This window comes from Bubalus bubalis, chromosome 20, assembly GCF_019923935.1.
Source record: "Bubalus bubalis isolate 160015118507 breed Murrah chromosome 20, NDDB_SH_1, whole genome shotgun sequence".
NCBI lineage: Eukaryota > Metazoa > Chordata > Mammalia > Artiodactyla > Bovidae > Bubalus > Bubalus bubalis.
The window spans coordinates 57,611,097-57,627,324 of NC_059176.1; the positions used below are offsets into that span (position 1 = coordinate 57,611,097).

At 46.3% G+C, this 16,228-nt stretch overlaps 1 protein-coding gene across 1 annotated transcript in view; it reads left to right on the forward strand.

Moving 5' to 3' along the window:
- MCTP2 (multiple C2 and transmembrane domain containing 2) overlaps window positions 1-16,228 on the forward strand; it is a gene marked incomplete in the record, with an annotated part of 246,278 nt that overhangs the window by 73,473 nt on the left and 156,577 nt on the right. Inside the window, 2 exon segments of the mRNA XM_045163827.1 lie at window positions 3,128-3,190; window positions 4,324-4,432. Coding sequence (XP_045019762.1) covers window positions 3,128-3,190; window positions 4,324-4,432 — 172 coding nt within the window.

The window sequence follows — 16,228 nt, forward strand, 5'->3', positions numbered from 1 at the left end:
TGATGTACTCTGCATATAAGTTAAATAAGCAGGGTGACAATATACAGGCTTGATGTACTCCTTTTCCTATTTGGAACCAGTCTGTTGTTCCATGTCCAGCTCTAACTGTTGCTTCCTGACCTGCATACAGGTTTCAGTGTTAGCCAGTGTCAAAAGTTTGCATACGTATGATATTCTGAAAAAAGATGAAGCTGTAGGGTAAGAATAGGTCAGTGACTGCCATGGAGTTGGGAGAGGGAACACCTGGATCACAGTCGGATCACATGCAGGATTTTTTTTGGGGGGGAACTGTTCTGTGTCCTAATACTGGTGGTAGTTACATGAATACATACGTGTATTAAAATGTCATCATACTATACTCACATGTAAGAAGCCAGTTTCACTATGTGTTAACTTTTTTAAAGTAAAATTTGAAAAGAAAAATTAGAGTGCTTGATTATGCTTGTTGAGAACAACAACAAAAATCTCAAGATGGCAGATACCAAGTATTCCTACAAGAAAAATACTAATTGTAATTTTTTAATGAAAAAGTTACCAATTTGTTAGTTGGTTTACAAAGAAGCTGAAAATAATGCAGTTTTTACTCAATGAATAAATCCTTTGGCTCCATGCAGAATGTAAGGAAATGTTCAGTTACGTGTCCCCCAGTGGCTGTAACCTGGTCCTCCTTTGCTTCTGTGGGCCTTTCCTGTCTTCTTTATGGTGATCACTTTCCTTCCTTGGTGTGTATATACAATGGGTGACAGTTACAGGGGCCATGGGAACCATAACTTTAAGTTCTGTGACTTTTCTGAGTAAAACCAGCCATCATGTTGAATTAATGTCATTCTTCACATTTAATTTCCATGTTATTCTAAGCAGAAGACTTATCGTGTATTTGAAGGAAAGCCCCGTGATCGTTTCTGATAGTATGTAAATGATGGTGATGATGTGGGCTCATTTGTCACTCCATGAGCGTTATCATTAGCTGTCACTGCATCAGTTACCATTAAGTGCAGGGAGGCCTCTCTTGGGAGAGTGTGTAGGTGTGCTGGTTGAGGAATGCTGCTTCTTAGGGAACATTCTCTCTCCTGTTTGGTCGTGGAAGATACTGGGCCCTCTGTTACTCAGTTCATAACCACTCACTGTAAATAGGAATTCTGATCCCAGAGCCAGTGGCTTTGCAGAATTGCCTTCAGATAGGATTGATTCAGTGGGGTGTTGATTTGTTTCACGAAACTGGAGACACTAATGGGGTGATCACACAGCAGATGTTACTTGTTGGTTCTGCACATGAAGACCTGATCGGGCCATTTTTGGTTTTGCAGATCAGGTAGAGGAGGAATTGCTGAGCTTCCAGGAGATGACCGTGGGGGAATGCCATAGTGTAAAAGGCATGAGGAGACATCTTCTGAACTTGAGAGAGTTGAGTTTCAAATATTGATCGTCCTCATAAAGCAGCTTGCAGGCTGTCCTGTCTCACTCTCCTGGGTGTCATTTTACATGTAACACAAGTAGATGTTAACCAACTAGACGAGAGGTGACCGGAGGCCCAGCTGCTCCTTTTCTTGTCTGCTACCGGGGTCAAGCTCACACTGGGAGAGATGGGTGGTCATGGTCCTTCCACAGCTGGGGCTTCCAGTGACGGAAGTGCTAGGGTCCTTAGAGCAAGGTCCAAGTGCCTGCCATGACCCTGGGTCCTGAATGAAATATATTCGCAGTTGAGGGACATTTGACTAAGACTGGGAGAAGAGGCAGATGTGATGGGAGAAGGTAAGGTGCAGACATCTGTAGGAGCACCCCTGTGCTCGCTGGTGAGGGCGACGCTCAGGTGCAGACATCTGTAGGAGCGCCCCTGTGCTCGCTGGTGCGGGCTTACGAGGCCCCACGTGACTTGTGATCAGGGCTCATTCCTGTAGCACTTGGTGGTGTCAGTGCGTGTACAGGGGGTGGACACAAGGGTTTGCAGCCCTTGGTTGGCCCTCAGAACATCTGAAGAAATGCCCTTTTGCTCTAGAATCCAGGTTCTGTTTGCCTAAGCTCCACTCGAAAGAGAGGGAGAGAGAGAGAGGCAGTGTCCTGGAGCCAGTCTGCCTTCCATCCAGGCAGGCTCTCTGAATTGAGCCTGCTGTGCCAAGGATCAATGACCACAGTGCATCTGGTCCTCACCTTCACCCCTTCAGGGTCACCAGCTTCAGGGTCATCTGAGCCATCTCTGCAGGACTGCTGCCTGTGTGTAAATTTACCCACAACTTCAGAGTTACTCAGCCTTGTTTGGAGGGAGAAATCTCATGTTTTCCCACAGGAAATGAGCCCCAGCCAATGGGTCCAACAAATGGGGACACACCCCAAGTGCTGGGAGGCCTTTTGCCCATTTCCCTTCCACTGTCTGTGCCTTTTCGTGTAGGCATCTAGCCTCACATCGAGCCCAGAACCTTCATAGAATCCCAGAGCTCCTGGGGACCTCACACTTGTACAGAAAAACCTGATAAGAGTGCAGATGTCTACTGTGTCCCATACTTACTGCTGAGCCATACTCACGTCATTGCCCTGTGGCATCATTTTCTGGTTATTGGAGGCATATTTAAATTGTGAAATATAGACACCTCCCCATCTGAGATCATTTGTAGAGAATTTGCATTTCCTTATTGGTTCTTGTTCATGAGGTTATGGTTGGAGGAAGGTCTTTTTGATCACGTTTGAAATGGGTCCTACCTGACTGATGAGCTCAGGTCTCTGGTACCTGTTCTACCCTTTTCTCCTTTATGGCCAGGATCTAGGCAGGTCCCTGATGGAGGGACCTGGCAGGATGGCCCTTGGTCCTCCCCTGGGACAAAGCTGCTGGCACGCTGATGACTTGCTTGAACTACAGATGTGCTGGCTGCCCCACAGGAGATTAGAATCGGCCTTATTTACACTCTGATCAGTGACTAAGAGGGCAGAGGCTGCAGCCTCATGGACTCCAGTGAGTCAGCCTTTTACTGCCAAGACTCACCACACGCTCTGGAAGGCAGCCGGCACATCTGAAACTGAGTATGCAAATGGCAGCTTCAAAGGGAAAGACCTGATAAGGGGTGTCCTTGTGGGTGGATATTCTTTTGCTTTTTTAAAGCAGGGTTGTTATTCTTTTTTTTCTTCTTGTTGACAGAAGCTCTGTGGAAGTGGTGATCTGAATGCTGCTCTGACATCTCAACATTTCGAAGAGCAATCTGTAAGTGACATTCTTTAAAAACAAACACTAAGTACTATAAATATTTCCTATCAAATGTTTGGATCTTTGCCTCTTTTTATTTCTAAAGGATGTGAAACTGTAGTCACCCACAAAGACAGGCCCTGCAAATTGTGGCTGGAAAAGATGAATTCAGTGTCTATTGATTTGTCAGAGTGGAATAGATTCTTCTAAAAATACAGAGCCATGAGAATGAGGGAGATGGTGCAGGAGACAAAGCCATTTTGAAGTGCTTTGAAATGTGGACCGAGAAACTTTGAAAAGAAGGCGGGTTGAGAGTGACTTAGCCACAAATCGATTAATTGAAAGTCAAATAAGTGAACAACACATCATTTTATCTGTACGTTTTCTTCCAAAAGACACACCTTTGCTCTTTTCAAAACCTGAATTGGATTCAGTTAGTAAATATTCAGAAACAGACTCGGATTTGATATAATGGCTTATAGAAGTTGCTGTGTTCCTGGAGAGGGAAGGGAACTTGGGAGAGGTTGGACTGTGTGTTTAAGTGTAGGAAGCACTATAATGGGGCTCAGGGTGTGAAAGAAAAATATGGCCCAGAGAGGAAGTGTCTCCTGTGGGGACCCAGGGAGGGACATGTGTTAGTGGCCATGGATCAGGAGGCTGTCATCTGAGTCGTCGTGAACTAGAATCTTTCTATTACACGTGAACTGGTGGGGGGTGGTGGGCAATGGGAGAAGAGGAGGGAGACATCCCACATCTGAGCTTGGAGGTGTGGACCAGGCCCCTGGGAGCCCACCCCATGGCTGGACCTCTGCGTGCTGCGTCCTCTCTAGATGCTCCACCAGAAGCTGTAGGATCAAGGATCCTACAGGACATGAGTGAGTTTAAGGGGATGTCAGTTGTCAGCATGCAACTTATCTATTAATACTTCTTGAAAAGTTAATATTGCAAAACTCTTGTCATGAATTCTCATAGAATCCCTCTGGGAGAAAGATAAAGAACAGGGTAAGCACTGAAGTAGGTTGGGGTGGAGGATGATGCTAGAAGATTTGCCATGATCGCAAGCATCCTTTTTGCTTAAATGAAGAAGCATTTCCACATTCTGTTTCTCGGGCCCAAGACAACTGACTTCACTTACTTCTCCATCTGTGCAGGGTCTCAGGGAAGCTGGCGATGGCTTGAGTAACCTGCCCAGCCCTTTTGCCTACCTCCTCACCATCCACCTGAAGGAAGGTCGGAACCTGGTGGTCCGGGATCGCTGTGGTAAGGCCTGGCCCTGTGCGCTGTCGGTAACCTGGGGACCTCTTCCTCTCTACCCTTTGTCAAGCCTGCGAGTCAGCCTTTTCTGTCTCAGCACGGCTGGTGGTAGACTGGAGCTCTCAATCTAAATTTCTCCAAGTATCAAGGTATTTGCAGTGAGTTATTGAAACACATAAAATCTTACTGTCCTTTTCTCTGATTAAATTAATAATCATCATCAAATATGAATAACCACATAAAGTTGTAGAAGGAAACATCGCTATAAGTGCTTTATGGGGCTTCCCTGGTAGCTCAGTGGTAAAGAATCCACCTGCAATGTAGGAGATGTAGGTTCGATCCCTGGGTCAGGAAGATCCCCCTGGAGAAGGATATATCTGTTTTTCCTTTGTTATCTTTTTTCATTTATTTTGTCTAGAAGGTACAGTCTTTTTATTCTAAAGAATTTTGTGTCTTTCTTTGGGTTTTTGCTAGTCTCTCCAATATTTGCTGGTTCCTCTCTACTCTTGTTTTGGAACAGCTATGAAAAGAGGGAAGGGTCACCCTTCTGTCTGTCTTCTCTGTCTCTTACCTTTCTTTCTCATTATTACCATTACTTTTTTTTTTTTCCAGGAAGAATTCCTTAGCTGGGCCTTCCAGCTCACTCATTTTCTCATTAATTGTTATGACCATTGTGCTATTCTGTTCATCTTTTGAGTTGTCTTTTTAAAACATTTTTTAGAACCGTCTATGTTTGTTTTGGGCTTCCCTGGTGGCTCAGCGGTAAAGAATCTGCCTGCAGTGTAGGAGACGTAGGAGACTCAGGAGATGCGGGTTTGATCTCTGCTGGGGTTGAGAAGATCCCCTGGAGGAGGGCATGGCAACCCGCTCCAGTATTCTTGGTGGAGAATCGCATGGACAGAGGAGCCTGGCGGGCTCCAGTCTGTAGGGTTGCAAAGAGTCAGACGCGACCGCAGTGACTGAGCACACAGCGGTTTGTTTCATGCATAGGATATTGCCGTCAGGTTTGAGAGCGTTAAGTATACATTATAAAGATCTCCTGCTTGGCGCTTCCTCCCTTGGAGGTCCTCTTGCTGTGCTTTCCACCGCTCTTTTTGTTTATGTGTCCCTGTTGCCGTCTGTAGATGCTGTTCTGCGGTACCGTGTCCTGTCTTCACGGAGCAGCAGTGGAACGTGCATCTGGACAGGGAGAGCCAGTCCTTGAGGCCAGCTCCTTCCCATCCCTCCCAGTTACCAGCAGCTCCTGGTTCTCCCCTGTCATGGAAGGCCTTCCTCTCTGCCTTCGTGCCCATGCTCACCATTCCTGCTTGCAAGTGCCTTTGCTGATCACGGCTCGGCCCCAGAGGAACAGGGCAGTGCTGGTCCGCCCAGCTGCTCTGTGTGCTGTGCCAACCAGTCACGCTGGTACTTGCTCGGGCCATTTTCTGCTTCCTGCCTCTTTTGCTGCGACGCTTGGAGCGTCCCTGGTTTTCCTGCCATCCTATCCTCTTTTCTCACCTCTGTCCCTGAAACTTTTTGTGCTGTGACTTTCTTTCTACTGCTCCCGTTTAGGAGTGTGGTGTCTTCCATCCACCTGATCTTAGCTGACTACCATCTTTTAGGGTGGAGTTTTTTAAAACAAAATTGCTGCTGCTACTGCTGCTAAGTCGCTTCAGTCGTATCCGACTCTGTGCGACCCCATAGACGGCTGCCCACCAGGCTCCCCCGTCCCTGGGATTCTCAAGGCAAGAACACTGGAGTGGGTTGCCATTTCCTTCTCCAATGTGTGAAAGTGAAAAGTGAAAGTGAAGTCGCACAGTCGTGTCCGACTCTTAGTGACCCAATGGACTGCAGCCCACCAGGCTCCTCCATCCATGGGATTTTCCAGGCAAGAGTACTGGAGTGGGGTGCCATTGCCTTCTCCTTAAAACAAAATTAGCTCTTTCTTATTGTAATGTCTCAGGATTTCAAAATAGTGAACAAATCTCATTTTCTCCTTGTTGGGAAATAGTGTTTCTATCAAAGTTATAATTTCTTATCTATCAATTGTGCAACTTCTTGGGTAGTGGTATTATGTACTCTTATTATAAAATGTCTGTGCTGTATTAGGTAGCTCTCTTAAGGTTATTTTGAAAGGTTTGGGGTAGATAGCATTTTGTACCTGGAATCACATCTGAGGGACACGATCATAAACCAGAGTCAGGTAACTGCCCACCCACAAATATCCCAACTCTTGTTGGGAGCCCATGGGGTCTGGTGGATGCTTCCATGAAATGGTGATCATTTTAGAGCTTGACTGGGGCCAACTCATCTGGAGATTAGAAATATGTTCCACAGAGAGTTCATTTAACCTGACTTGAAAGAAAGTGCTGTAAACCTGTAAAATACATGTCCTGTTCTGAATTTTTGAAACACTCCAAAAGTCTGTCACTTTGGAGATGTGCCCAGACCTTGGACTTCTTCCAGGACCAGCTCCCCCTTTTCCAGTTTTGCCATCTGTTCTCGCTGTTTTATCCCTTATCTGTGTGAGTGGTCTGGCCACACCAGCCTTGCTGTATCATCCTGGTACACTTATAGCAGACACCCAATAGATGCTCAGTAAAGTTGGCAAATGATAGAGAAACCATTGCCTGCGTCAGTAAAGGACCGAAACAATAAGGTTTATGCAGAGCTACTCCACACCTCACTGCTTCGGGGCCAAAGGAGAGTCTGTGGTCTGTGCTCTAACCCCATCATAGTCATCTCTGCCATTATGGTTTCATCAGAGCTCAACATCAGATGACAGGTTGGCTTTATCTTTTGTACACCTAATATAATCCAAAGATAAATACCTACTAAGGAGTCTAGGTCATAACCTGTTCTAGCGCACCTGTGTCTTTTATAACCGGTAGTAACTGTTCCTGTCTCTTTTATTTATTGGGAAGGTTAATCATTATCCATTAAGAAAACATCCCCTCCCAGAAAGTGTTTGTGACTGCATTCATTACTGCTTGATTTTCACAGGTATGTGATCAGGGCACACTGGACGCCCACTGTTGATTTCTGCAGGGATCATACTCTTTGCACCTGTGCCCTGCTGCCTTTGTGTGGAGGCAGGGCACATGTCTGACATGTCTAATCGGTCTGACAATGTTTTCTATGGAGCCCAACTCAGAATTTTAGTAGTTTCCAAATTTGGACCAGTAGTTTCCAAAATTGAGTGAATGTCTGAGCAGCCTAGAGGACTTGTGAAAATACTCATTGCCCACCCGCAGAGGTTTCTGATTGAGGATGTCTGATGCGGTGTCTGAGAACTTACAGTTCTAACAGGTTCCCAGGCAATCACAATGCAGCTGGCCCAGGAACCATGCTGTGAGGACCGCTGCTCCAGGCACTGAGCCGAGGCAGGCGAGCAGAAACGCGTGCTTCTCCTGGTACGGAGAGTTTCAGTCCTGTCTTAGATATAACGTTTTCTTTTCCTGGGGCTGGACCTCATTATACATTTGCTCTCTTACTTAATTTGTATTCTCTGAACATAATTTAATTTGGTATTCACCTAATCAACATAATTAGGTACAAAGAGCATTGTGATGTGCCGAAATTTACACTATGTATTCTGTATCCCTTGGACTGCAAGGAGATCCCGCCAGCCCATCCTAAAGGAAATCAGTCCTGAATATTCATTGGAAGGACTGATGCTGAAGCTGAAACTCCAATACTTTGGCCACCTGTTGTGAAGAACTGACTCATTGGAAAAGACCCTGATGCTGGGAAAGATTGAAGGCAGGAGGAGAAGGGGATGACAGAGGATGAGATGGTTGGATGGCATCACCAAGATGGACTTGAGTTTGAGTAAACTCTGGGAGTTGGTGAAGGACAGGGAAGCCTGGCATGCTGCAGTTCATGGGGTCGCAAAGAGTTGGACACAAGTGAGCGACTGAACTGAACTGAACTGATCCCATGGTCTCTGATTTTTTGGATATAAGATCAGTAGCTGAATGTTTCGATACTAAATGTCCTTCAAGATCTGTTCAAATGGAACTTCTATCTAGTCTTTTATGTTCTTCACAGACACAAGCTCCTTGTCATCTCAGTGCTATGAATGTTTTACCTCTACAGACCTTAGTGGGATGAATGGTTGATCCTCCCTGTTAACATTGGTGCTGCATTAGCGGCGTGACCACTTTATTGATCTTCATATGTCCTGCAGTGCCATGTGTTGTGTTGCTCAGTTGTGTCCAATTCTTTGTACCCCCATGGCCAGACTGGTGGTTTATACACACAATGCTTCTAAAGCATTTTAGTTCTTCATTAGGGAAATCCAACTTAAGTTCTGGCCTTCAAGACATGGGACCTGGTGATAAGTCCAGAAAAGAAAAAGAAAAAACATATATACAATGTTAAAACCAGCTTCAACCCATTTAGCAGGAGTCCTAGTTCAGGTGATTGAGGTACAGAGACTTCATCGGGGCCTTGCAGGGAGGCAGTGGCTGTGGCGGGTCTTGGCAGAGTGGGTGGCTCTGGGGGTCAAGAAGAGGACTGGGGCGTGACAGTCCACTTCCTGGCTTGTGATTTCCTATGGCAACTCACTCACTCGGAAATGGAATGTACCCATCTGCAGAACGGGCACGATGCAGCTTGTCCTAAAATGTAGTTGGGAGATTTGAGAACAAGAAGTGTGTATGACATAGTGGCTTCCCAGGTGGTACTGGTGGTAAAGAACCCGCCCGCCAGTACAGGAGATGTAAGAGACACGGGTTTGATCCCTGGGTCGGGAAGATCCCCTGGAGGAGGGCATGGCAGCCCACTCCAGTACTGTTGCCTGGAGAATCCCATGGACAGAGGAGTCTGGCGGGCTACAGTCCGTGGAGTCACAAAGTCAGACACGAGTTGATGCAGCTTAGCATGCATGCATGCACGCAGCCATAGACTGTGTAAATCAGCAGACATAACTGTTTTCCAATGCAGCTTTACACTAGGCTGGATTTGATCCTTGTCCAAAATTTGTTGACCTTGATCTAGAATATTCTGATCTGATTTTGGATATTTCCCTTGAAGAAACTGTTCTTCAGAGTAGCAAAGTACATCTTTATTTAAAATAAGGAGGTATGAGCTGTTGAGGAGGTGTGATCCAAGTTGTGAAGCTCATGTTTTCAAATGAAGGGTCTAGAAAGCATCTCAGTAAGGTGACATGAAATAGTGCAGAGAAGTCTAGAGATGTTGAGCGGTAAGAAGTCTTGCCTCCCCTCCCCTGCCCTGTATATTTTCACTGGGGAGTAAAGTGAAATATCATATTTCTCTCAGGAAAGGATATTTCCCTCCAGCATTTATGATTGAGGATTGGACCCTTGTTCACTGGGCCCATCCAGAAACAGTGAGGGGAGCCTCCTAGGATCGGGCCTTCCCTGGTGTAAAGAGTGCTGTGAACACTTTATCTACATTTCTCACTTCTCTGTCTCAGACACAGGGCTGGTTTGTTAAGTAGACTATCAAGGTGGGATTTTGAGATTTTTCTGGATAAAGTTTGTTATACTAGGAGGTTGCTAACTCTGAACGATGCCCAGGCTTAGCGATGGTGTCAGGCATGCACTGTTACATAGTCACCACCCGGAACATCCCAAGGGCTTCAGCTGTCAACGACTCTATTCCTCATACAGAATATATAGATAAGGTGTGTGTGTGTGTGGTGTGTGTGTGTGTGTGTGTGGTGTGTGTGGTGTGTGTGTGTGGTTTGTGGTGTGTGTGTGTGGTGTGTGTGTGGGGTGTGTGTGTGTGGTGTGTGTAGTATGTGTGGTGTGTGTGGTCTGTGTGTGTGGGGTATGTGTGTGGTCTGTGTGTGTGTATGTGTGGGGTGTGGTGTGTGTGTGTTGGGGTGTGTGTGTGTGTGTGTGTATACACTGAGGAAACCCAGCAGAACCCAGAGCTCATTAAAGAGAACTGGAGTTAGTGAGTGACTAGTCTCCTCGCTGTCATGGACCTGCCTGTCTGTCCGTGAGTCCCCGTGGACGTAAGGGTCGTATCATGGAGCACTGACAGGTTTTGAGGTGGTCGCTCTACAAGTGTGGCCACGTTGAGGAAATTGCCTCTTACAGCGTATTTTCCTCAGGAATGTCTCTTCCACTCCCTGACACGCGGTCCTTCGAATCTGTCTCCACCTGGCCCCCTGTGGGCGAGTTCCGTGCTAGTCAGGCCGCCTTTCCCCCGACCCTGGGCAGCCCGTGTTGCCCCAGTGGTCTTCCTGGGGCTGAGCCTCTCTCGGACGCTGTCACAGGCCTCGGCGCCGCCTTGAGCCCACCTCCCTGAGCCGTCTCTGAGGAGCAGCCTCAGCCCGTCTTCGCTCTCTGCCCTGTCCTGGTTACTCCCTGTCGCCTGTCTGTCGGTCCCAGCTTCCCTCCTTTTCTGACATTGATTTTTCCTTTGCTCTGCCTTTCTACGCCTCTTCCTCCTCCCATCTTCTTTCTTTTACTCTTTTATATTTTCCTTTTACTCTTTTTTTATATTTTCCATTTATATTCTTTTTTTTTTGAGGGGGGAGGAGGTTCTACAGATTGTATTGTCTTTGACCTAACCAGACACCCGCTTTAAGTTCTCTGAGTCATTGTCTGGTAACTCTTTGTTGGTGGTGCTTAGTCACTAAGTCATATCCAGCTCTTCTGCGACCCTAGGACTGTAGCCCACCAGACTCTTCTGTCCATTAGATTTTCTAGGCAAGCACACGGGAGTGGGTTGCCATTTTCTTCTCCAGGGAATCTTTCCAACCCAGGGATTGAACCTGTGTCTCCTGTATTGGCAGGTGGATTCTTGACCACTGAGCCACCAGAGGAACAAGCCCCTGTGGTAATAACTCTTAGGGGGTCTATAATTTTGAGATTGGTAAAGCAGAAGGAAATGTGATAGGATCAATTCATTTTAAGTCTGACTGCTTCATAGTTTGGTTGATAGACAGTAAGAGCTGAACCCTGGCTCAGTTTCCCATGAAAAGTAATGTGAGCAGGAACATATTTTGGTGTCCTCAAACTGACATTGCTAATGCCAGCAGCCGTGTTTCCTAGGCCTGGCACGAACACCATGTCACATGGGCCGGCCTCTTGTCTTTGGAACATGCTCCCCTCCATGTTTACATCCTGGAGCATTAATACCTGAAAAGTAACAGCCCTTGCAAGTGAAATCCTTTTCCTTTCATTGATGTGAAAGCAGTTAGTTACATAGTATCCTTGCTGTGAACTAGCAGCAGCAGCAGCGTATTAGGTTGCTGGTGCCCTCTGGTGGCTATTTTGCAGTATTGCAAACGGGAAGGAAAAGGCCATTGCGGCTCAGGGCTCGTGGCATCACTGGGTCGTACAGTCGTAGGGCTGAAGGCTCATGGTCATCTTCTTGCTGTGAATTTCAGGCAGTGAAAATTCATGACTCATTCATTCATCCAGCAAACGGTTATATGCAGGTTAGGTTGACGAGGCCAGTTCTATTTTGTTTGTTTTTTTAGAGCAGGATCAAGTACTTTTGTAGATCATAGGAAGAGAGCATTGGAAGATCTCCCACTAGTGTGAAACGTTGGCCTTGCAAAAGGGGTTTAATAAATTACTAAACTGCTAAAATGTTCAAATGTCACCTCTGATTTGGTGACAAATCATTTGGTTACCTCCTATTTGAATTCAGTTTATCTCTTGCAGTTTATCAGTTGTGGTCATTCAGTTGCTAAGTTGTATAACTCTTTGCAACCACATGGACTGTAGCATACCAGCCTTCCCTGTCTTTCACTATCTCCCGGAGTTTGCTCAAACTCAGGTCCATTCAGTTGGTGATGCCATCCAACCATCTCATCCTCTGTTGCCCCCCCTTTCCTCCTATCCCCAATCTTTCCCAGCATTGGGGTCTTTTCCAATGAGTCAGCTTTTCCCATCTGGTGGCCCAAGTATTGAAGCTTCAGCTTCAGTATCAGTCTTTCCAATGGATCTGTAGGCTGATTTTTATTTTTATGATTCTGCGTTTCTTCTTTAAAAAGGAAAGGATGCTCTTGTATTTGACCTGAAGAGAAACATGCTCCTCATTGCAGGTGTGATTAGGGAATAGATGGGGTGCTTCTAGAACTCTGTGTCATGTACCGTGGAGCATCCCAGCAGGTGTGCTGTGAATGGGGTACCCTGAGGCTTCATCCTTCTGCCTCCGGGCAGCTCTGTTGGCTTGGACCAGCCCCTCAGCAGTCTCTTCTCTATACCCAGTGGTGTCCAACAAAAGTGACCTTTTTGTGCTAGGATGGAAAGTGTTGGGGGCACCGGAAAGCAGTTCAGAGTGATGGACTCTGGGCACCGACCATCTGAGTTTGGAAACCAGCTCAGACACCATCCAGCCATGACTGTGGGGCTGAACTTGGTGGGTGGGCTTGTGGGGGTGCGTGATGGGGCTGACGCAGCCGTGCACAGTGGCTGCGGGGGGCTGACGTGACCCATGTGTGGGACCATGAGCCATGACGGTTGCTGTGTCTGGTTCTAGTTATTTCTCTTTGGGTTTAATTTCTGTTTCCCTCTGAGAAAGGCAGTGACTTGTGGCATTGCTGCCAGTGTTATTATGGCGTTTCTCCCCAGTTTCTCGATAATTTGACCTTCTTTTTGCATACCTTTTGCTTTTCTCTTTAGATTTTGTACCCCTCGATGCCCTGCCTGCTGCCAGCAGGGCAGACGGACGGTTCAGGGTGTCTTCTAAGACCAGTTCCTGCTTTCTTGCTGATGTGAAAGAGGATTTAAAGAGACACTAGTTTCTAGTGGTGCAGTATTTGAGTGAGAACTCCATTGTGGATTGATGATTTTATTTTCTTCATCTTAAATTTGACTCAGAAAATATCCTTCAAGTTTCATAGCAACCAACATGGAAAACCTTGGTGTTGGAATGTTTCACTGAATCTTCTCCACTGACCTGATTTTTTTTTAAAAAAATTGAGTTCTAAAGTAAAATAGGATCTGGCTTCAAATAACTTGATTATTTGTTATTGTTTTCTCCCATATGTTTTTCTGTATTATATAAATTTTTTACTTTGAAAAGAAATTAAACACTTAATAGTACACACTTCTTTGTTTAGTTAATATTCACGATTAGGCTGTCATTCCAGATTTTAAGTAAGTAGTAATAATGCTACAGTACACATTGCTGTGTGTCAGACCGGATCTTTGCAGGTCATTTATTGCAGCAAAGTGGATAGTTTTGGTCACATGATCTGAACATTTCGAGGTTCTCTGTACAGAATTGCCAGTTCGCTCTTGAGAAACTCTCCTGTTTGGCTCACCCACCAGGGGCATGCAATTTATGCACTTCCCATTTCTCACGTACGCTGTGTAGATTACCTCTGTTAATTTTGAGAGAGAAGTATCGTCTTGGTTCTGTTTCAGTTTGTGTGAAGAAATTTGGTCCCTGAGATGTATTTGTTTAAGAGAGATTTGCTTCTCTTTTGTACACAACCAATTCCATCCATCTCTGTGACTAATTCCTGTGGTTTTTGGATATGTTCACAGATATTTTTCTAACTTGTCACTTGCCTTTTAATTTTGTTTACAAAGTTTTGTTGCAAACATCTTTTCCAGTCTCACAATTTTATTCTGTGGAGTTTCATCCTTGGTTTTCGTACCTTGAAAGGCTTTTTCTCGCTTGGGAGAAATATGCAATTACCTATATTTATTCTCTTTTCTGTCTGGTTTTTCCATTTTCCCACTTATCTCTTTGTATCAGGTTTATTTTGATTTCTGGCCCAGAGTCAGGACTTAGTTTTACTTCTTGCCAAATGGCTATTTAGTTAACCAGAACTAAATTTTCCTTTCCCTAATGGTTTGGTGGCCACCTTTTGGTTGGGTATTAAGATGCAGGCCACACGAGGGTCTGCTTCTTGGACTTCTCTTTGGTTCCTGTGGATGTGTGGTCTTGTTCTGGTGCCAGCACCATGTCACAGCTGGACTGTATTGAAAGGTCACAGCGAGTTCTTTTTATTTTGCATAAGTTAGGGCTTTGCTTCGCATTGGAGTCCCTCCTCTGAACACCAGGTGGCGAGCCCTCATTGGTATGTTTGAGTGGGAGGAACCAAGACACATCTGGCCAGCTTCTTCAGAAAGAGGCACATTCAGCAGCAAACTTGAAACCGGAATGATGCAAGCGCCCATCCTGAAATCCAGATAGCAGTTACATTTCCTCCACTTGGTGGGTTTTGGTAGCCTGCCAGGACTTCACCAGGGACAGACTTCGCTTTCCCCCCTTTCCACTAAGATACAGGCCGGCATTGGTCGGCCGTCTGTGTCCCCACAGCCCTTAGTGTGTGTTAGTAGCTCGGTTGTGTCCAACTCTTTGCAACCCCATGGACTGTAGCCTACCCGGCTCCTCTGTCCGTGGGATTCTCCAGGCAAGAAGACTGCAGTGGGTTGCTGTGCTCTCCTCCAGGGGGTCTTCCCTACCCAGGGATTGAACCCGCATCCTCATGTCTCTTGCATTGGCAGGTGGGTTTTTTTTTTACCACCAGACCACCTGGAAGCCCTCCCTGCCCATAGCCCTTAAGGGATTCTCACAACTAAGCTCTTCTCTGGAGGTTTTTCTTGCTGACACTGTATCCTCACGGGCTTCCCAGGTGGCTCGGTGGTGAAGAATCCACTTAACCAATTCAGGAGATGTGGGTTTGATCCCTGGGTCGAGAAGGTTCCCTGCCGAAGGAAAAGGCAACCCACTCCACTCTTCTTACCTAGGAAATCCCATGGACAGAGGAGCCTGGCGAGCTATAGCCCATGGGGTCACAAAGAGTAAGGCATGACTTAGCAACTAAACAACAACTGTATTCTCACTGGTTGATCAGAAGGTAGCCATCCTCCCCTGCTTTGGATGGTTAGTTACCTGTCCCTTTGGTGGGATCCCATTTCCATTTCTGTGAAGGATCCTGGAGTAAGACAGGCCTGCTTCCTGTGTCCACTGCTTGTAACAAACAGCCTTTTCACCTCCCCATCCAAAACCATTGACTTGAATATCTGATGCCTTCCCTTTGGTTGAATGGGATTTCTCTGTAAGGACTGGTTGGGTCTTTTTCATTTCCATACTGATGTAATCTGTGCAACACGGCATGCTATGTTTTGAGTAGTTCTTTTTACTTCCTTTGTTGGGTTCTGATGTTGCTATGGTGAGTTCTGCTGAAGGGTATGTGCATGGTTTGCACGGAGGCTGAAGTCCACAGAGGGTGTCTCTCCACGTGTCTGTCATTTTCCTTGTGGTTTAATTTGGATGTCCGCTACAGCACTGGGCAGCTAATTCCATCATGCCATTACACCTTGGGTTTTTCCAGCATGCTGCATGTGAGGTGGGGAGTATGATGGCCGATGATGAGGGGTGTTATTCCAGAGACTGTCAGCATCTAACAAATTACCTGCGATCTCAGCAGCCCAGGACTGGTGAATGGATTTGCATGAAGCACCACAGGGGTGGCTTGGCTTTGCTGCACATGGTCTGGGGTCTCATCTGGGAAACTTGAGATTTAGGGCATGACTTGACTACAGGGACTTCGTCATCCAAGGACTAAAAGGCCTGTTCACATGCGTGTTGGGGGCCTGAGGTGTATGCTTGGAAGAGAAGGGCTGTCACACACGAGGCCTGGCTTCCTCACAGCCCAATGCTCTCAGAATCTTCACCCTTCTTATGTCATAGCACAGGGCTCTAGACATGAAGGTCCAGCGCACAGGGTGGCTGCCGTGTGATCTGTTACAGCTCAGCCTTGCAAGGAACATGGTGTTACTTTCACCTCCCTGCATTGGTTAAAGTGGTTGACCAGGTGATGGAGTGGGGCAGGCGCCCTGCTTCTTGATGGGAGGAGTGTCAGAATTTCAGAGG